The sequence below is a fragment of the Natrix helvetica genome, assembly GCF_964273705.1.
Source record: "Natrix helvetica genome assembly, chromosome: 5".
Lineage (NCBI taxonomy): Eukaryota > Metazoa > Chordata > Lepidosauria > Squamata > Natricidae > Natrix > Natrix helvetica.
This window is the reverse complement of record NC_138551.1, coordinates 63,865,417-63,887,463: the sequence shown is the minus strand read 5'-3', so window position 1 is coordinate 63,887,463 and position 22,047 is coordinate 63,865,417. Positions and strand designations below refer to the sequence as shown.

General features: G+C 39.1%; 1 protein-coding gene across 1 annotated transcript in view; it reads right to left on the bottom strand.

The window, feature by feature from the left end:
- The window catches only part of BTBD16 (BTB domain containing 16), a 33,924-nt gene extending 12,179 nt beyond the window's left edge, over positions 1 to 21,745 (bottom strand). The window contains exons 1-10 of the mRNA XM_081955875.1: positions 21,683 to 21,745; positions 19,416 to 19,575; positions 16,865 to 16,985; positions 15,318 to 15,394; positions 15,076 to 15,219; positions 14,487 to 14,612; positions 13,274 to 13,388; positions 9,954 to 10,023; positions 9,194 to 9,324; positions 6,017 to 6,136 (exon numbers count right to left, since the gene is read on the bottom strand). Of these exons, the coding sequence (XP_081812001.1) occupies positions 6,017 to 6,136; positions 9,194 to 9,324; positions 9,954 to 10,023; positions 13,274 to 13,388; positions 14,487 to 14,612; positions 15,076 to 15,219; positions 15,318 to 15,394; positions 16,865 to 16,985; positions 19,416 to 19,575; positions 21,683 to 21,691 (1,073 nt within the window). The 5' untranslated portion in view covers positions 21,692 to 21,745. The remainder of the gene's footprint in view (positions 1 to 6,016; positions 6,137 to 9,193; positions 9,325 to 9,953; positions 10,024 to 13,273; positions 13,389 to 14,486; positions 14,613 to 15,075; positions 15,220 to 15,317; positions 15,395 to 16,864; positions 16,986 to 19,415; positions 19,576 to 21,682) is intronic.
- Positions 21,746 to 22,047: the final 302 nt, after the last annotated feature.

Below are 22,047 nucleotides of genomic sequence, written 5' to 3'. Positions count from 1 at the left end.
GCTGTCAAAGGTTCACTGATCTAAGCAGAGAGTGCTTGGGTAGGGTTTGATAAACAAATCAAAATTTTCAGATAATGGTGTTAAAGATTTCTGTAGTATCCCTCAAGCAAATCCTTTTTTGCATTATTTCATACAAACATGTCTAGATGACCTTGTTATCTAAAGTGTGTTTAAAACAACAAATACTTTTTAAAAAAATCTGAAGAATGCACTTGATTATTTTTTTCCTGATAAGGTGGTGCAGAAGAGTATGGCCTGAACAAGGTCTGAGGCAGCTAGTCGTAAAACATGAACTTAGTCTGGAAAGACAGAAAGGAGTGAAGAAACTCAGGATGGGCTGCCTCCACTCTCTTTGGTAGCAGAGGGAAGGGAAGAGAAACTGGGTCACATACCCAATAAAGGTAGTTGATTTATAACAGTTTGCTTAGTGACCGTTCAAAGTTACAACGTCACCAAAAAAGTGACTGATTTATGACCATTTTTCACACTTGTGACTGCTGTAGCATCCCCATGATCATAAGATTTACGTTTGGATGCTTGACAGCTGACTCGTATTTATGATGGTTGCAGTGTTCCAGTGTCATATGATCCCCTTTTACGACCTTCTGACCAGCAAAGTCAATGGCGAAACCAGATTCACTTACTAATTTAACAACGGCAGTGGTTCACTTAACAAATGCGACAAGAAAAGTTGTACAATGGGGCAAAACTCACTTAACAAATTTCTCACTTAGCAATGTAAATTTCAGGCTCAATTGTGGTCGTACGTTGAGGACTGCCTGTAATGAAGAATTCTCCTATTTCTTGTGGTGTCTGTTTCCTAATATGATCTGCCTCAAAGATTTGACAGACAACTTCAAGTGCCCAGTGCAAGGGAGGAAGGGAATATGAAGCTATCAAACTGGGAATATTTGCTTTTGCACTGCTGATTAGCATCCCTCCCTCAGATATGTCACTACTAACTTTAGTAGATTCAAAAGCCATCTGACATAGTAACTGAATATAGGATTACAACCCAAAGTCTCTTTGAGCTTCTAGGACAGTGATGGCGAACCTGGAGTGTGTGTGTGTGCGTGGAACCGAGTGCCGAAAAGGGAGCACTTTGCACCAGAAACCCAGAAGAGGAACGGGCGATGCTGCACGACATGGCTCCATGTGCTACTTCAGGCACGTGTGCCATAGGTCCACCATCATGGTTCTAGGATGAATTCTCAAGTACACAGCTTGTATTCTTTTTAAATATCTGTCTCCTTTTGCTTACCGACCTTCCCTGCCTCTTGCTTTCAATTAGTTAGTACCTAAAAGTTAGTTAGTAGATGTCTTCCAATGTTATTTCAACTAAGCTGTTATGAACAGAACTTATAAAACTGCAGCTATTCATAAAAAGAAATTCTGAAGGTAGTTAATCTCTTCATCTCATCCAGTGACTTTTGGGGAGTCCATCTGTAACTTTGTTTGATTCATTTCAAACACTTATTATATTTTATTTTATAGATGCAAGGCATCCAGAAGAAAGTTATCTGAATACCAAAAAAGAAAATGCAATGAGTCATTACAAGATCAGGAATAAATCAGCCGCCTGTTGCTATAGTTGACTTCAAAAGGCTAAAAGGAACTCAGAAATAGTTTTCTTTTACTTTAAACAATAGTTCATTTCCAGTTCCAAAGGATTTGCATAGAAACCAGCTGCCTTCACCAAAATGATCACAATGCCCCTTATCTGAATTTAACTCATTATTTAAATACAACACATTTCACCTTATAATTTTGGAAACATATTTTCCTGAGTTCTGCCAACATATTTGACTAACCATTTTAGTTTATTATTGCTCAGACATTCACTTTCTAGAATACAGTATGTGCCAACTTCTCACCTATTCTCCACTATAACACACAAATATTGGTAATAAATATGTTTAATGATTGATAATTAATCAATGCATTTTTAAAAAGACAAATTAAAACATGTACATATGAGCTTGGATTCAAACTTTGCTTCTTGGAGAAGAATAAATCATCTCTCACAGACATACAGATTCAGGTTCCAATCATGGCAGTTGGGAAATTTTGGAATGAGGATATATGTATTGTGAAATTGTAGATCAGGGACTGATAATCTTTTTGGACTTAGGGTCCATAGCTTTAGCTCACAGAGTGAGGCTGAGTTCATATATCACACAAAGTCATGCTCTGCTTAATCTTAATTTGTACAGAGGGTTAAATCACACTTGTACGGTAGCTAAACCAAAACCAACAAGACATATTTTAGCTTAGCATGATATGTGAATCTAACTTGTACTTCTTAGCTAAGTCCATTTTTGCTTTTGAAAAACAATTGATGAGACATGAGAATCTGAGATCATGCTAAGATTTAGAATACGGGTGGAGAATGATGGCCCTTTTATGACTTGTGGACTTCAACTTCCAGAATTCCTGAGTCAGGAGCCTGGGAGTTGAAGCCCACAAATCATAAAGGAACCATCGCCCCCCCCCCCTTTGGTTTAGAATGAAGTCATCAATATGTGAGTTCTTTTCTTTTGTACAGCTGGAAGTTTCACTTCTCCCCACTTTCTATGACTACCTTGAAGTAGATCAAGAAATAGCCCTAAGATCAGTGCTTCAGTGCAGTTGATTTTAAAACTAGGAAACTGGCTTTGAACCAACTAGAAATACAATAGTCTTAGAGACACAGGGTCTCCAACCTTGGCAACTTTAAGATTTATGGACTTCAACTCCCAGAGTTCCTTAGCCAGTTGAAGTCCACAAGTCTTAAAGTTGTCAAGTTTGGAGACCCCTGCACTAGTCACTGTATTCGCAGAATGTAGATTTAAAGTATTTTAGACACTCTGTTCAATGCCTTTTTTCAATTGATTGTGAATAATTCAATTGTCAAGATATCAGAGAAATCCAACAAAGCAGACATTAAGAAATACAAAGAAGGAATACAAGGCTCATGCAATTCAATTAAGTGATGACAAGGATCATCATTACCCAAACACCCACACCCTTATATTACACGTCGGCATGTAAATATTCAGTAATGCCATCTTGGTGTCATTGTAGTTTGATGAAGATGCTGCTAACGAATGATTGAAAAATAAGCTTTAAATGGCCTGGAAGCAGGAAACAGACTACAGAAGGCAGGCCGACTACTCAGTAGCTGGGACATATACTGTAACAGAGATGGCATTGTAGAAACATTTGGCTAGCTAGTGTTGGAAACAGGATGCTGCATTAAATGGACTTTGGCTTTGACTTAGCAGAACTCTTCCTATGTTCTCAGAGTCTTGCTGAACATTAACTCTGAACTCTGCCGGGTTTTAAAATAGAGCTGTGATGTGGCAGAGGAGGCTTCTGTTGGAAAGAAACGCAAACACAGACCTCCTTTAGGCACTCTGGAATGAGTTCAGTTGTATGGTTCTTTGGAAACTGGCCAGTAACTGGGAATTGGCTGAGATTTCCAGTGCAAGAAATCTCTTGCAGCTGTTTCCATGAAACTGTGCAAAGAACTGTTATAAAGTAGCAGAAAGCTACTTGGTATCTCATGTGGCTGCTAAACAATGTAAAGTTTTGTATATCTGCTTTTTCTCTTTGTTTATGGCAACCTAAGCCCAAAATACCTTGAGTTGATTCTACAATTCTTTTTGCCAGATTTTTTTTGCACCCACAGAAAACTGTGCTTGAAGCATTTGCACCTAATATGCCCAAGGATAACAGGTAATAAACAAAAAGCCACCTGGTTATTCTCAGGATAACTTTTTAGGAAGGGTTGAATGGTATATAGTAATAGTACGGTTTTTAAGAGATTCCAGTCTCAATATGTATCAGCCATATCCAAAGAGGTCTAAGTGTAAATGCTATGCCAAAACTTTCAACCATCCTCATGCAAGTTGAAGAGACAGAAATGTCAATTTTCCTTTTCAAAGGGAAATAAACTTTCAGCATCATTAAGGGTGAGATAGCATTTATCTTGCTTGGAAGGTAGGCAAAGAATATTTGTGTTTCGCCCTTCATCACGTTATCTTTCCAAGGAATTGCGGTGTCCTTTCCATAACCATTTGATTAGTTAGGTAAGTGATGCCTGGCCCTGATGACTAAATGGACAAATGTCTACTATTACAACCAGTCCTGATGGGATTGGTTCAATGATCTTCTTTCAATGATACTTGAACGATCTCATCAGACCTGTGTTATCCACTGACTTCCTCTCTTTTCTGCTTTTCAACCTTGCCAAGCAGTCAGTTTTCCTATCATCCACTTGTCTCATAAGACCAGTGTATCTAAATTTTTGCTTCCTGATCATGGCCTCAAGGGCTATTAGAATAAGATCTCAAGGATGTCATTCAAGACAATGTCCCCTCCAAAGGGATACTTTTCAGAACTATGTGAAACCAGTGATGGGAAAAAAATGTTGCCAAAATACACACACAACTCGCACCCTCTAACCCTGTATAATAAAGCAAGGACAAAAGGCTTTCTGAGAATGAAAATCAGAGCTTCTTTGGCAGGACAAGAAAATGTTCATAAAGATGGATTTTGAAATAATCCATTTTTAATCAGCTGCAGTCACTGGATTTACATACAGTATGTACAACTCTGGTTCCAATATGATATCTATGAGTGGAAGTTGTATTAAAATAAATAGGAATAAAGCATCTAGATTTACTCTTGAGAAGCATGTTTAGCATACTAGGGGAGTTTTAATGGTTTCTATTCATAACTTTGTCTTTATTGCTTTGTTTCCTGTTAGATTTGCTTAATTTTGGTTGACATGATGGGATTTCAGCAAAACCTAGATGATTTAGCAAACAAATAAACTTCTAAAATACTGTCTATACGTTCCTATTTCCACGTGGCTTTATAAGCAAGTGTTACATGATCTATTTATCCCCTTTTCAGCTATTTCAAACTGAAACATGTTACAGAAGATTATATTAAGCTGACAGAATACAAATCTGTAAATGTCATGACTATTTAAAATTCAATAAGTTTAAATGAGATTATTAAAAGGATGGATTTCTGGTCAATTAACCAGCTATTTTGAAAGGCAATTGCCTTTGAAATGCAGATTGCTTAACCACATCATCTTACTGTAATATATACATTATATTAAATGTAATCTGTAGAAGAATGAGTTTATGCATCACATTCATCCTGCACACGTGCCTGGCTGCAAATGCCCTTATTTTCAGAAATCTTTTGATAGAACGAGTGCTTCTCAGGTCAAGCTAATAAACAATGATTCATCTAGGCCTTCAGCTCTTTCCTATCTCTTGCTGAAAAAGGCAGGGCTGGGGGTGGGTGGGGGAGATAAAAAAGATCATTTGATATTCCAGGCATGGGAACTCTCTTTTGATTCCAACAGTGATTTCTTTATAGTGGTCCATGACTCACAGGAAAGAATGGTTCATGGGATGGCACCAGCAGCGTTAAGACAGTCTTTTAAAAGAAATCAACCTAAACCACAAAAAGTATATTTCACAAGCCAGGCTGAAAATCTTTCATGAACTTGGCTCACTTCTGGGAACGCTGTTTGGGTCAGGAAAGGACACGAAAAGGATGACCTGCTGGCTTTCTGCCTTAGCAACAGCAGATGCAGCTTAAGGGGCTGCTAATTCTTTATATTATGTTTGACTTGGAAGGGAAGGACACAAGTTCAGCTGTAAAACATAGAGGGAGATTTCTGCAGGGAGCCAGAGATGGCCTGAAGGGCACCTTCCAAATCTTATTAGTCATTTATCTGGGGCCAGTTCTCTCTCATAGCCCAACTGATACCGTAGAACCTTTGAGAAATATAATAATGTAGCCTGTTTAGAACGTATGTGGCTTAAAGAAGGCTCCACCCCCTTTTTCCACATTCATCTCTCCTTTTCCACTTGCAGTAGGCTAGAACTCCCGCAATTAGCCAAATGACAGCTTGCTAGCAGAAGAATTTTGAATTTAGGCTGAGAGCTGAAAGAAATCAGGTCTAAGCCCAAGGTGGAGGAGGGTTATGATCCATGGAACAAAAGTATACCTGCTAAAATATGTGAGGATAGTATTATAAGATGGGATTATCTGAATTTTGGGATATTGCTGCAGGAATACCCAGTATAGTGCAGTTCTCAAGAGGTAGAATTCATTGATGGTAAACAACCTGGCAAAAAGGGAAATATCAATCAATTAGTTACATTTTGAAGTAAACTTTTAAAAAGAGCAGTCATTTTAAGACAGCAAAAGCATTTAATCTTAGAGTATTTCCCTTTAATAATGTTTCCAAAAGTTCTATTACTTCAAATGCATGTAATATATTTTAGCATATTAATTAATGTCTGATCTGGCGGATAATGATTGCAATTCCAAAAACAGCAAATGATACAGCCCAATGTTTGCAAAATGCTAAGTTTAATAGCAGCCAAAGGCACAAATTTGGTTTTTTTTAAAAAAATTAACTGTTGAAATAGTGCAATTAAGATTAACATCAATGCCATTTCAGTTTTCAGTAAGTAAAGGGACCAGCTTTAACAAGGAAGAAGTCCAGAGAACTTTGAATATGTTGCCGTTTATATGTGAAAGCTCAACCCAAAATCTTAGATCAGTGTTTCTCAACTTTGACAGCTTACGATGGGTGGACTTCCAACAATTCTGAGAGCTGAAGTCTACCCATCTTAAAGTTGCCATGGTTGAGAAATCCTGGTCTAGAATATTGTGGTGATTACTTCTAATCTATAAAAATATTGTCAGCACATTAGCAGTCAGATATGACTTTGTTTTAAAAGCAAAACATAATTTTATTTACTGATGCATATTCTCTATGCATGGGATGGCACAGTGGTTAGAATGCAGTACTGCAGGCTAACTCACTGCTCACTCCGATTCTGAGAGGCTCAAGGTTGACTCAGCCTTCCATCCTTCCGAGGTCGGTAAACCCTTTCTCCAGATTGTTGGGGAAAATGTGTTGGCTATGTAAACCACTTAGAGAGGGCTATAAAGCCCTGTGAAGTGGTATATAAGTCTGTTGCTATTTCCTGAACTTTTAATAAACTCTCCACTGGATTGCTAGTAGAGTATCTACTGTCTAATCAAGACACGTCTTGGCAACTAGTTGCTTCCTAAACTAATGGCTCCTAAACTAATCTGATGTTATCTTCTTGGCCCTCATCTTACCCATAAAGAAGACTTTGCAAAGAGCAGATGAGGCTGAGAAATGGCCAGACTAACATTACATAAACCAAGAAGACAGAGGCTTTTGTGAAAACCATGTACTGGCAAGGAAATTTGAAAAGAACAGCTCTTAGAGGGGAGGAAGTTAATTGCTTTCCGAGAAGAGTGAAATTAATGAAAGGCTCAGACAAGAATCTGTTCAAAGTTTAGAAGTGTGGAAAATGTGGGCAACTTTCAGAAGCAGCATGGAAATGTAACAGGCTATATACTGTAACTCATTAGGAAAATGGAGAATTTAAGCAAATACACCTGGAGGACTTGTCACCTGCCTATTACATGTAGCTCCCCAGCTGACCAGCACCTTTGTCTGGAAAAGTATATTCAAGACCCATGTTACCTAATCATGGGGGATAAAACTCACAAAGGGGGAAGGGGAGAAGAAAGCTAAAATGAATAATTGTACACTGATCATTCATTTCTCTTTTTCTGCCCTGAGACAATTTTTATTTCTTATTATGAAGTTCCATCTTATAAGCTCTAGAAAAATAGAATATATTGAAGGGAGGGAGGGGGACTGGCAGATGTTCACTTTTTTAGTGTTACTGTTTCTACAACAACAAATATTTCTAAGCAATATTTATTTATTTTTATTTATTTGTTTGTTTAGTTTGTCAAACATGTACAAGATAACAGGTATAAGTATAAACATGGACATGAACAAAGGAAATGAGTACAAATAAATGGGGACAGTAGGACAGGTCCTACTGTCCCCGTATGTATATACATACATAATTTATTTGTATACACACACCACACGTATGTATGTATGTATGTATGTATGTATGTATGTATGTATGTATGTCAGGCGTGGGTTCCGGCCAGCTTTACTGCTGGTTTGCTCATGTGTGTGCTGTGTGTGCATGCACAATTTAATTAAAATAGTTCTGTGCGTGCACAGAACTCAAAAACAAGATGGCGGCGGTGAAGGTGGTGACCGGGAAGCCGGTCTGGGGGCGTGGCAGGTCTTCTGGTTCCAGCGATCTAGGCCGCCATACCACTACCAGTTTGGTCAAACCGGTTCGGCCACAGATGTAATCATATACGTATGTATGTATGCATATGTGCATGGGAAGTGGGACTACAAGACCATTTATTCCAGAATTGCCTAGCTTCACTATTCACAACGATCAGATTCAATCATAACCTAGTGAATCAGATCACAATAATCAGATTTGAAAGGTTCCATTTAATATAGCCAATATGCATAAAAGTAGCCTTCCTGCTGAGTTGATTTCTTAAGTCTGGTCTAGCTAGTGGGACCAGTTTGACTCTGCTATACCTCCTTTCTCCTTAATCTCTACATCCTTACAAGTAAGGTAGTTAACAGCTACCTATATAATTATGGTATCACTGCTAAGTGAAGATTAACACACATGTGTTCTTTGCATTTTATGCTGCAACGCCTGCTATTTTATATTTGCTAAAATAATGCTTGCATTTTACCCCATTAGTAGTCCTTGATGAATGATGATGATAATTAGGACCAGAATTTCCACTGGTAAGCAATGCAGTTGAAAATCTTAATGTCACATGTCTGCGTTGCTTAGTGATGACAATCCCAGCAGTCCCCAGTGCCATCCCTTGAGGATAATGGGTCACTAAATGAGCTGCCAGGTTTTAACAATCAAAGTCAGAAGGGAAGTTGGTAGGAAGATGCAATTCCCAGGTGGCTTGCACTAGGTCAGCAGGCAGGTAAGTGGTGTCCAGTTTAGCAATTTCAGGTCTACTGCTGGATGTCATACTGTGCATGGGCAGCTATGCATGATTTTGGGCCTGGGGGAGGGCTTGCTGTTGGGTGCGGATGTCTCTATAGGAGCTTGCAGCTGCATGCACAAGTGATTTCAGGCCTGGGGGTAGTTGCTGCCAGGCAGGGGAAACTTACTGGAGCAACTTGCAACCTTTCTTACATTATCTTGATGGACCTTTACTCAATCTAAGAAGACCGTGCCTGCATTCAGGAACCCCTCCTTTTAGCCAAGTACTTTCTGACCTTGGAGATTTAAGCACTTTCTGTAGCAGCTCCAGTGGCAGGTCCCGCAGATATATCTGGGAGCCAAGCTGTGGGACAAGGTTTACCTCAATCCATCTTTCACAGATAGCGATCAAGGAAGGTTGCTTATACTGTTTCCAAAGTGGGGAGAAAAACGAGAAGTTAAAGAAACTCTGAACTCTAGAACCATCTTGTGGTGGAAACTGGAAATTAAACTACTGTATCTACATTTGAGAGAAGACAAAAAAAGAACACTCATTTCTTTTGGGATGACATTTTAACTGTTGCAAATCTAATGTTGTAAAATGAAAGTGCAATTAATACATTTAGAATTCCACCCAGGAAGATTTGCAGATCTCTGCTCAGTTTGTGCTAAGTTTCTTTACTGTATGTGAAAAATATCTCTTGTTTTCAATTCCTAACGATTTCGAAGAGCACCTCTACAGCCAGAGATCTGCAGGATTGTTGATTTCGATCCTGGAGATACACCCAATTTATTTACAAACTGTTTCCAGAAACCACCTTCTTGAACAAGTAAAGAATCTGTTCATTGAACAGATGGGTGCAAGTTTCATTAAAACCCAATAAGAGGCAACCAACTGATGAAGGAGGAGGGGAAAAAAGGAAGTAGAGAAATCAGTTTGTTCCAGATCATCATCACAACAACTACACAAACATAAGCAAAGCAAAATGTGCCTGTTAAAGACTAACATATATTAGCCTACTACTTAAAAGAAAAAGCATTACGTTTGCAGCTCACCTTGCAGCCTGCAGTATAATAGCTACAGACATTGATGGGACAGATGCTACTTCTCATGACCTGGATGCACCTAGAGGGCAGAAAAGATTGAGCTATAAGAGAGAAGAGGGTTAAGAGGAGAACCAAAAGAAGGAAATGAGAAATACAAATTAACTCTCTAGCCTTTGGCTCTCTATAAGTAAAACAGATGCATTTTCGCAAGCCACAGAATTTCTTTAGCCCCTGGGTGGGAAATTCTGGTGTGTGTTTCAGTGATTCTTCAGAGAACCATCTTGAATCCTTTCTCTTCATACCCAGCATAGATCACTCTGCAGCATTTATCCTCTCAAAGGGCACAGCAGACTGCTGTTGCGGGGAAACAATATTTGTTGACCTCATGTTTAATTATACAATTCTCTCAGGGACAACACGGTTTGCATTTTAGTCAAATACTTTATCTCTCTGTGGGACAAGTAAGGCTGCTCTCCCCTCCCTTCCCCCGTCCCCCATCCGGTCAGACAAAAAAAAAAATGCTCCTCTGGAGTTCTTTGTAGTCTCTTGGCAAAAAGTAGTTATTTAGAATTGCTGGCCAACTTCTCTGAATTTTAGTATAAAGGCCATTTAAGGACAAGACAGAAATGAAGGGAAATCAAAATATTCTGTTTTTAAAACAAAACTTAAGGGAAAGGAGAAATTAACCCAAGATATCACATCAAGACTGAAATTAAACAATAATTCCTTTTTGTTCCCTTTATTAAAATCCCCAAGCAAGGGGAAAACAGTGATTTATATCAAAGCAAACAGTAGCTTTATGATGGCGAGACATCCAAGTGTTTTAAAAATGTTGCCCCAATATTACGGTAGAAACCTGATATGATGTTCTTCTCCATCTGATATAATTGTTAACATTTTTTCCAAGACTTAATTACCCAGTCTTTCAACTACCATTCTACACCAGTGTTGACAAACCTTTTCGGCACTGTGTTCTGAAATGGGAGCGCATGCACACATGCCAGAAACCAGAAGATCACCTTCCTTGTGCACGGATGAGCATTGGGTGACTGCTCTTCTGGTTTCCGGCACTCCCACATGCGTGAAGACCAGCTGGCCAGAGCAACGGGAGATGGCTCGGGTGCCCGGAGAGATGGCTCTGTGTGCCACTTCCGGCACACGTGCCGTAGATTCGCCATCACAGTTCTACCCCATGAACATACTTTCAATTTTATCTTATGAAAGAGAGAAGACCTGTCTGGAAAGGGAGCGGCTAATAAATTCAATTTTTTTTTATTATTATTATTATTATTATTATTATTATTATTATTATTATTATTATTATTATTATTATTATTATTATTATTATTAAGAATTGTGTACCAAGCACCACTGTTGTTTCATCACAAAACCTTTTTGCATAAATGGGGAAACTTGCAAGTTTAAAATTGCCTGTGAGTGCATGTTCATTCATCTTACCACTTCTCTAGCAAATTAAAGCAGAAGTTTTAAAAATATGTTTAACTACTGATTTCTTTTTCAAGACCAGGAAGTCAATTTTAGAGTCAAATTTTATAAAGCACATTTAAAACTGTAAAACTTAGATTATTCATTCAATGTTTCAAAGACAGGCAGAGAACATGATGTTGTATTCTTAGTAGGTGAGAGAGATACATTTCTACCATTTTCTCACTCTAATATTGTTGGCTTCAAAAGATGTATGGGAATACATAAAATTTTGCCAATAATATTGAAAATCTGATTTAGAAGTTCAGTTACAAAAAGATGCAAAACTTCACTAGATCTTATTGGGTGGATTAACATAAACAAATATGCTTGATATATTATTCCACAGCAGCTTTCTCCAACCTGGAAGACTTCAAATGTATTCACCATCTCTTAATCACAGAAGAATTATAGAATCATGATCATTGGTAGTACTCCATTGCAGTTAGAAGTTATGAGAGATAACTTTGAACATATTTGGAAGCCTGCAGGTTTAGTGAAGACTGCTTTACAATATTACTAGAGAAACAATAGTTTAGATCAGGCATGGGGAATCTACACTTCTCCTATACCAGTGATGGCGAAGCTTTTTTGGCTCGCGTGCCATAAGTGGGGGGAGCGCAGGGGGGTCATGTGCGGGCGTGCCGCATCCATAATGCACTACAGGCGCTCCCCCCCCATTTTACATGCTTTTTTCACCCTCCCCAGGCTCCAGAGGCTTTAAAGGAGCCTGGGGAGGGAGAAAACAGCCTCCCCCGCCCCCCGGACGCCCTCCGGAGGCGTCAGGGAAGCCTCCGGACGGTCCCTGAAGCCTTCGGAGCGCTCAAAACGACCCTCCGAGCAAACAGAAAGTGACTTCCGGTTTGCTTGGAGGGTCATTTTGAGCATTCCAAAGGCGTCAGGGAAGCTCATGAAGCTTCCAGGGGGGAGGGGGGCTCTTTTCGCCCTCCCCAGGGTCTTATGAAGCCTCTGGAGCCTGGGGAGGGCGAAAAATGGCTTTAAAAAAGGGTGAACTCAGCTGGCCAGCACGCGCATGCATGCTGGCCAGCTGACAGGGCAGCGCCTCGCGTGCCCTGACAAATGGCTCCGCGTGCCACCTGCGGCACGCGTGCCATAGGTTCGCCATCACTGTCCTATACAGAATTCTGAAATCATCTTCAAGATGATTCTCTGAAGAATCACTGAGACACACTTCCAGAATTTCCCACTGGGTGGCTAAAGTAATTCTGAGGCTGAAATGCATCGGATGGCTGTTGCTTGTAAAGCTTCAGCCTGGTGAAGGTGCTGGCCTAGAAACCAAGAGACCAGTCCTGCTTTAGACACAAAAGCCAATCAGTTTTTCCGTACTCACAAAAAATCAGCTGGGTGATTTTGGGCCAGTCACTCTCTCAGCCCAACATTCCTCACAAGGTTTTTGTTGTGGGGAAAACAGGAAGAGAAAGAAGTACAGTACTGTGTATGTTTGTTCACTTCAGTTATTTATAAAGTAATAAAGGTGGGATAAAAATCAAATAAATAAATAAGTAAGTAAATAAATAAGTAAATAAATAAATAAGTAAGTAAGTAAGTAAATAAATAAATAATATTGCTGAATTTCTCTTTATCTTCTATGCTGGTAGATAAAGTTCATCAAAATTTAAGAGGCTACAAGTTTCCAATTCCTGACCTAATTACCCTTGGCATTTAAATATAAATATAATTTAAAACACAGTTTTGGGATAGACTTTGACGGATGAAAGCTGACACCCCACTCAGAACATTTTTGTAATAAGAGGAGTTCCATGGCATAACTCACTCCCCAAATCTCAAGCAAATTGTATTACGGTATGTTATAATCTACTTACTTTAGGAAAAGGCTAGGGAACTGTAACACTTCTGCTGCAGCCAGAATTCCTAGAACATCTTCTTCATTCACTTCCGATTCAGAATTGTACATGTACTTGAGTGCAACAGCAAAGGCTTCATCATGTCAACAGAATATGGCAATAAACATGTGGTTATAAATATAATAAGATGTCAGCATTGCTCCTGAACATTCAGATTACTATAAAATGTCTATGGAAATTCTCAATCACCCAGTTCATAGTTGTCTTAAAGGTGCTTTCCCCCCACCCCTTCAAAACGCAACAGGATTCTCTTAAAAACGCTATTACTAACTTAACAGTTGCAGTGATCCACTTAATAACTGGCACAAGAAAGGTCATAAAATGCTAACTTAGCAATTGTCTCATTTAACAACAGAAATGTTAGGCTCAATTGTGATCGTAAGTTGAGGACTACCTGTATTTATTATTTTTGAAAGTTTTTTAAAAATCAGTTTTAAAAGACCCTAGAACAGTGATGGCTTTTTTGGCTCCCGGGCCAAAAGTGGGAGGAGCACAGGGGAGGGTGTCATGCGCTGGCGTGTCACACCCGTAATGCTGTGTGTGTGACCAGCACCACCCCTGCTTTTGCTGTGGTTTTTTCACCCTCCACAGGCTCCAGAGGCTTTCTAGGAGCCTGTGGAGGATGAAAACAAGCTCCCCCGCATCCCCTCTAGAGGCGCCTCCGGAGGGCGAAAAATGGACCTACGGGGAACCCGGAAGTCACCATTCCTTAACTTCTGGGTTCCCCGTAGGTCCGTTTTTTTACCTTCCAGAGCATTCAGGGGCTTTCAAGAGGCTTCCCTGAAGGCTCTGGAGGGCGAAAAACGGCCCTACGGCCAAACCGGAAGTCTGTTCCTGAACTTCCGGTTTGCCCATAGGACCGGTTTTTCACACTCCGAAGGCTTCAAGCCTCCGGAATTCTCCGGAGGGCGAAAAACAGCCTCAAAAGAAAGCACCGGCCAGCTGACAGGGCAACGCCTCACGTGCTCAGACAAATGGCTCTACGTGCCACTTGTTGCACGCATGCCATAGGTTCGCCATCACAGCCCTAGAAAATGAAGTGGGAAAATATTTAAAAATTACTAACCAGTATAGGTAGTACAATGAGAGATATAATATTTTCCCTGATAGCGGCCTGTGAAACACATTAATGGCAAACCGTCAATTTATAGAGTAAGATAGTTTGCATTACCAAACCGGGTGACATCTTCATTACTAATCTTCAGAGCAATAGTGACTTTTGGCAATTTTTCCTTCTGTTGGCAGACTTCATTATGCTTATGACCAATTAGTAGACAGCATTTATAACAACGGGTTTCTGCCCAAAACATTGGAAACACAGGAAGTATGACACTATAAAAAGGCAGCATATGTGGCATATTCAAGGCAATGGTAAATAGAGAAAAATGTCTAAATCATTTATTTTTCATTAATCTATTTTTCTGACTGATATAACAACATACCCATACTACATATTAATATACTAGTTCAAAGAACGAAACATTTTTCTAAGATTTTGTATCTTAGAACATCTTGAATTCTCATATAGAAGAGGGTGAAATGTAAAAATACTATAGGAAAATAGGAACTCTAATTTTACTCTCTGATTCCAGCTGGAAAATATGACTATAGATTTATGACTTAGAGTCAGTAAGTATCCATGAAATTTTCTGGCTGTAAACCATGGTGAATCAGTAAAATAGATGCCCTATATTAAGACCTCAGTGTCTTAAACACTTCTATAGGCATATAAAAATGAATGTTGGAACATCTACCAATACCTTTTTTAGATTTCAATATACTTCTTGTGTTTGGGGAGTAGCTATTCTGTACTGCTTCAGCAAGAAGTTGTGAAAGGACATGGGATTTAAATAAATACATTCGATGAAGTTCCCATTCATAGCCCAAACAGTCCAAAGTTACATCTGAAGAGAAAGATGGAACCTAGTTAAAAGCCATAGTTAGTTCTCTGGAGATCAAAAATCAGTCATGCAGCTTATGTATCTCAGTTCAGACGGCTTACCTGGTTCCATGCCTTCTGTGATCTTCTGTGTATAACAAAAAAGCATCTGATTGGGCAATCTTTGGCGGGAGAATATCCTTAGTGGGAAAAAATGCACTTAATTTAATTAAAAGCCATAATCTATATAATGCACTGTAAATTAAATTTCCCAAACCAGAGGAATCAGGATTGCAATTGTGGGGGTCATGCTGGCAGGAAATTTATAAGATACAGTCCCAACACATCTGGAAGACTGGACAAGTGAAAAATAGTAATATTTTGATCTGAACTTAAATTACCCGTATAATGCAGTAATAATTACCAAGTGTAAAGTGACCTGTGTAAATCTCCCTGGATATGAGGAAGTCAGCCCTAGGAGTAGTAAGATTATAGGAGAGTGCAGTAGCAGTTGGCTAAATATTATTATTATTATTTATTATTTATTTGTGCTTCTAGACCGCCCCCTCTCCCAGAAGGGACTCGGGGCGGTGTACAGTCCATAGAGAATATCACAAAAATACAATAAAAAATTAAATATTAAATATGTACAGTTTGGAGGAGGTTAAAATGCAATTAAAAGAACTGTACAAAGCTGAATAAATATAATTTTTTAAAATCCCTAAAACGGACACAACAGATTAAAAACCCTAAAATAACCAGATAATAATACATTTGCCAGGAGGGACAGTTGTAATTATGCCAGGCCTGCTAATCGGAACAGGTGAGTCTTCAATTTTTGCCGGAAGGAGCGGAGGTCAGAAGTGGTTCTAATGTCGGGGGGGAGGTCATTCCAGAGGGTTGGGCCCATCACAGAGAAGGCCCTACTCCTTGGTGTCGCCCGTTGGCATTGCCTAGTGGACGGCACCAGGAGAAGTCCCTCCCTGTGTGAGCGAATTGGCCGCAGGGATGTATATATCAATGCCTGTAACTTAATGTGCATTTAACATATACTATATACATAATAAACTGATTTTCCATCTTTGTTTCCACCATTTAATGAGAACCAATGCTAGGCTTACTTTGAAATGAACCCAGTAACTAATGATAATTTTCCATATACAGTTGCATATTGTTCAGCCAAATGCATGTAGTATGTAAATATATAATGATGTATGTAGATGCTATTATGTGGTTTGGGGGGACATCTTTTACATGGGTGATGGACATGCATCCGTGTTTTTCAAACTTGGCAACTTTAACATGTGTGGATTTCAATCCCAAGAGGTCTCCAGCCAGCGGGGGTTGAAATCTACACATCTTAAAGTTGCCAAGTTTGAAAAACACTGACATGAAATTTTCCCAACTTTCTTCTGCCCATGTTTCAAATTCCAAAATGCCTATTTAGAAGAGCAGAAGTTTGGAAATGTTTAGCAATATACTATCTATATAAGTAGGAAGTATATTCTTACTACTAAGCATAATGGAACCATAGTTGTTAGTTGCTTGCATATAACATAATATGTTATATTATCTTCTTCAGCATCTATAAGCCAGAGATAAGCTGTTAATACTTTCCATATTGAAGCATTTGGTGCAGTGTTACACAAAGAACTACTTCTGGATCTTACCTGGGTCTGGGTTTGATTTGGGGACACATATTTGAAAAAGATTGGCCACTAAATTCATCAAGAAGTTCTGAACCTGTTTTCCAGGCCCCGAATTCTTCCCCGAGAGGCACAGAGTTATCAACTGGACAGTTGAAAAAAAAATGCAAGGAAGTATGTCAGTGACTATAAGGTAGCACCATTATTTACTGTATGTGCCATTAATTCAACTGTATGATCTGAAAGGGAGAGATACTTGTGTTTCTTCAACATTATACCATTCTCTTTGCTAATGGAATACTTAAGTTTGCCTGCAGATAGCTAGGCTGAATGCCTGAAAATTGCTGAGAATGGATAGATTTTTACAACACAATGAACCATGAACGAGCCAACCACATTGTATCTCTGTATAACATATAAACTCAGGCCATGCAGATAAGTTTATGATTCTCTTTGTTTATGGTCAACCCAGAAAATTGGCTTGGTCATTTAATTACTTTTGACTGTAATTACATTTTATTGTTTTCTAGAAATATTTCTGTTTTATAGTTTTATAACTTTTAATGTTGTAAGCCGCCCAGAGTTTCTTCAAGCCAGGATGGGCAGCAAATAAATCTGATATATTATGTTGGTCCCCACTTGACATGCAACTCAAGGAAGTATACAATTTAAATGACAAATATTCCTACACAAATAATCTATAAACAATCCTAAAGCAAGCCATTCAACAAAACAACAAATCTTGACAGGTTCACAAGACCTTCTAATCCAACACCTGGGGGGGTGGGGCAGGGGAGAGAGAACCAGCACCTTACTTAAGTCAGGCAAGCAGGATCAGGGCCATCTCAATTTCCAGGAGAAATTCTGTTTTATAGGGTAGGAATTTGATATTGTTAACAGAATACACAATGATCAAAGTGAGTTATCTGAACACATCCATAAGGACTGGTCTGGAGATGTGAACCCTGTTTTCCACCTCATTTCAAATCCTTGTGTAGTCAAGCAAACATCCCTAGTTCCCCATAATACTTTATTTCTGTAATCCTTATTGTTCCTAGTAATTTTTTTGCTCCAGGGATATCTACAACATAAAAAGGGACTGGGGTTCAAACACATGGTTGTGGCTACTGTCTTGACTTCTTGGACCACTTCATTGCAATACCCAGAATTGGATACAATAGTCCAAGTGCAATTTGATCCCTACAAAGTACAATTGAGCAATTAGCTCCCATTATCTTGAAATAATCCTATTGCTGCATTCTGAGGTTCCATTGGCCTGGTGCATGTGCATGCTTAGTTTTCCAGTATGACCCCTAAATTCTTCACTCATGCATTACATGAGATCTCCTCAATCATGTACTGCTTTATTTCTTGCCTTTGTTTTCCTTTTCTGATGCACCTATCCTTGCCACTTTTAACATTCAAGTTCAACTCTGTTAATATCATTGTGAGTTGTTATGAATTGGGTGGCCTTGCAAATTTAGATAAAGAAAGTTGCCCTTTAAGGTGTTAATCAACTCTCCTAGCTTGACAATTATCTGCACATTTGATTCCATTCCCCAAACGAGTTCCAATTCTCTTGAATAGAACAAGGCAGAAGAGAAGCCGCAGGGAACATCCCTTGATACGCAACCATTTTATAAGAAGCCATTGGGTGAACTTGTTCAACCAGATGTGAATGTATTGAATCGTTCATGCCCATTTTATCCATGTTTTCACAATACTACCATGTGAGACTCTCTGGCCTTTTACTAAGATCGGGTTATGCTATGTGCACAGCATTCCTTTGGTTTTTCTAACTAGTAACTCTGTCATAGAAGGATGCCTGATAATATGGGCATTCTTTTCCCTGTGCTCATAGATGCAGGCCTCGACAAGTCCTTTCTGATAATTTGCCCAGCACAGAAGTTAAATGGCCTGTGGTTTCCCCATCCTCCTTTCTGAACATCTGGTCTTAAGGTTGATCTCTTATAGATTTGTGACAGTTCACTGGCATTTTTCAAAATGTATATAATTAGAATAGCACTTTCCACTAAATCGTTACAGGTAGTTCTCAATTTACAACCATTCATTTAATGACGGCTCAGAGTTGCAACAGTATTGCAAAAAATGAGTTAGGACCAGTTTTCGCACAGATGACCGTTGCAGCAGACCTAAAGTCATACGATCAAACTTCGGGAACTTGGCAACTGGCATGTATTTACAACAATTGCAGAATCCCAGGTCATGTGATTCTCATTTGCAACCTCTCCAGCCAGCTTTCTACAAGCAAAGTCACGGGGGGAAGCCAAATTTGCTAACAAAACACATGTTTTGTTTAAGACCATATTTATTCACTTAACCATGGCAAAAAGATGGTAAAACAGGGCATGACTCACTTACCGCCTTGCTTAGGAACCAAAACTTTGGACTCAATTCTAGGCGTAACTCAAGGACTACCTGTATACGTTTTACTTCTCTCCTTCACATAGTATCTGAATCCATGCATCATAACTTGTTAGCAAACGAAGGCTAAAACAAATACAATTCTTATGTGGAATCTGAACCCAGCCAGTATTTCTAGTTATCACCTTACCTGTTATTATTCTCATCAAGTTCTTATGGAGGCCCTCTTGTTTCGCTTTATCACTCTGTGAAATTCCTAGTAAGTCACAGGGTGAACTGAATGAAAATTGCCAGCGATTGGTGGGTCCTGCTTGATTACGGAAGAAACGTCGTTTCATGGGTCCTGAAATCTTATACAAAAGCATTTTTAGCCCATTACCCCCTCAGCATTTCATCTAAAGAGATTGAATGTCTGCTCTATCAAGAAAATAATTAGGCAAATTTCAGAGGCTACATGGTTAGGTCCTAGAAATAAAATAGTGTGTTGTTTCTTGCCTTTATTTTATTATTTTCTTTAGATAAACTAGTTGTCTGTCTTGGAAACAAGTTGCTGGATTAGGGGCCATTCAGATATCTCAGCCTACTTCCCCTGCCCCTCATGTTTCAGCCATGACAGATGGAGACAATGACAGTTGTCGGGCAATTGTTCTTTCACTGAAGAATAATTGAAAGTGAATTCTTTAGAATATTGTTAAATATCGTTGTGTAAAATGGCTTACATAATAACACATCCTTCCTCTCACTCTAAAGCAAAAGGAAAATGAAATCTGAGCCAAAAATTCTCAGTGATAATTTTTGTGAAAATGGGTGGGTGAAAGGCATTGGGAGGCTAGATGTAGGCTTTTGTGAAGCAATAAAGATACATCTTGACAATGTGGTTTAGCTGTAAAGTATTTGCAGCATTTTCTGAAGGTACCCAATTTAGGTGATACCTTTTGGCGTGATTATGTTTTCCTCCTAATCCATCAGACTGGGAATAGATCATATGAGGAACGAGGCTATAAGAGTTCTAATTAACAGTTGTTGGAAGGTAGGTTGGCAATGCAACCCAAGCATTCCAATGAATACCTCTAATTTCGAATGAGAAATCTATATATAGCAATTTATGGCAGTAACACCCTTAACCATTTTCTTGAGCTTCTTTATCCAAAAGGCAAGAGGCTTGTCTCTTTTGTAAAATCAGGGCAGTTCCCATCTCTTCATTATTATTTCTTTTGTCGGTGTAAAATATAATACTTGCAGGATTATCTAGCATGTTCATTTCAAACACATGCTGGTACCTTCCCTTATGTCAGTGATGGTGAACCTATGGCACGCGTGCCACAGGTGGCACGCGGAGCCATTTGTCAGGGCATGCGAGGCGCTGCCTGTCAGCTGGCCAGCGTGCATGCGCGTGCTGGCCAGCTGAGTTCACGCTTTTTTAAAGCCATTTTTCGCCCTCCCCAGGCCCCCTGCGCTCCCCCACTTATGGCACGCGAACCAAAAAAGCTTCGCCATCGCTGCCTTATGTTGTTTGAGCTTTGCCTGCTATAATGGCCATGTGCATTCCAGTTCTTAACAGGGAAAAGTCAACTATAAAATATTACTAACCTATGCAGCTGTGTGTGGGAAGTTAACAAAAAGTTCATTTAGGAGGAGAAATAAATAGGGAGGAACAAAGTACAACTTGATGGAAGGCGAGATGAGAAAAACTGGTTCATATATCATGCTAGCCATAATATGATGTATTTTTGGCTAAGCATATTGTCTGAACCCAGCAACTGTGATTTATTAAAGTAAAAATAGTTGGGCAACCATGGCTTAATATTACATTATTAATGTGGTCACTAATCTCCGTGACAAGAAGCAAGTCAAGGAATACAATGGACAAACACACACAAAAACTAAAGTGAAAGAAACAGGATTTCATGAATATCTCGTCCTGAATGTAAAGCAAAAGGTTCTGTAATGTTGAAGGAATGGAACTTGAAATGCAGGGGATCTATAAATCAAAGAATTGAGGACTGGGAGAAAAAAGATGGTGTAATGAAGTAGTATGGCAAAACCCTACTTCCAATAGAGTAGTTAACTGAGGCACATACACTTGCAGCTTAGCTTGTAAATCTTGTACATACATAGAAATAATATAGTACAACCTTTAGTTCATGTAAAATGATTGCACAATTCTAAATATAAGGCTTTTAAAATCTGAACCAAGAAACGCAGATAACCTCTGGATGGTACCATATACACAATTGCACTATGGCCTGTACACTTCAGTTTATAGCTCTAATGGAAGAATCTCAGGTAAGTAAGGGATCATGACTGTTTCTAAAAGTTCAGGTAAGGCATTCCTAAGAAAGGAGAAATTGAATTTTAGGGGGTTACAATGTCATTAACTTAATTTGGAGCAGGTATTCTATAACAGTCAGTGTCTCCTTTTCTTTCCATAGCATTGCTACCAGAAATTACACTTACCTTTGCCATTTCTTTCTCAGATGGTGAAAGTCCTCCCCGAGATACAAAAGGAGCTGATAGCAAATTACTAAAGGTTAAAAAGGTATAATCAATGCCATACCAAGGAAAGCTGTACAGGTGAAACTCTGCCTCCCTCTCAAAAGAATACAATTCTTTTCTTTATATAATAAAGTACAGTAAGGTAAAGGTAAAAAGTTCCCCTCGCACACATGTGCTAGTCATTCCAAACTGTAGGGGGTGCTGCTCATCTCTGTTTCAAAACCAAAGAGCCAGCGCTATGTGAAGACGTCTCCGTGGGCATGTGGTGGGCATGACTAAATACCGAAGGCACACGGAACGCTGTTATCTTCCCACCAAAGGTGATT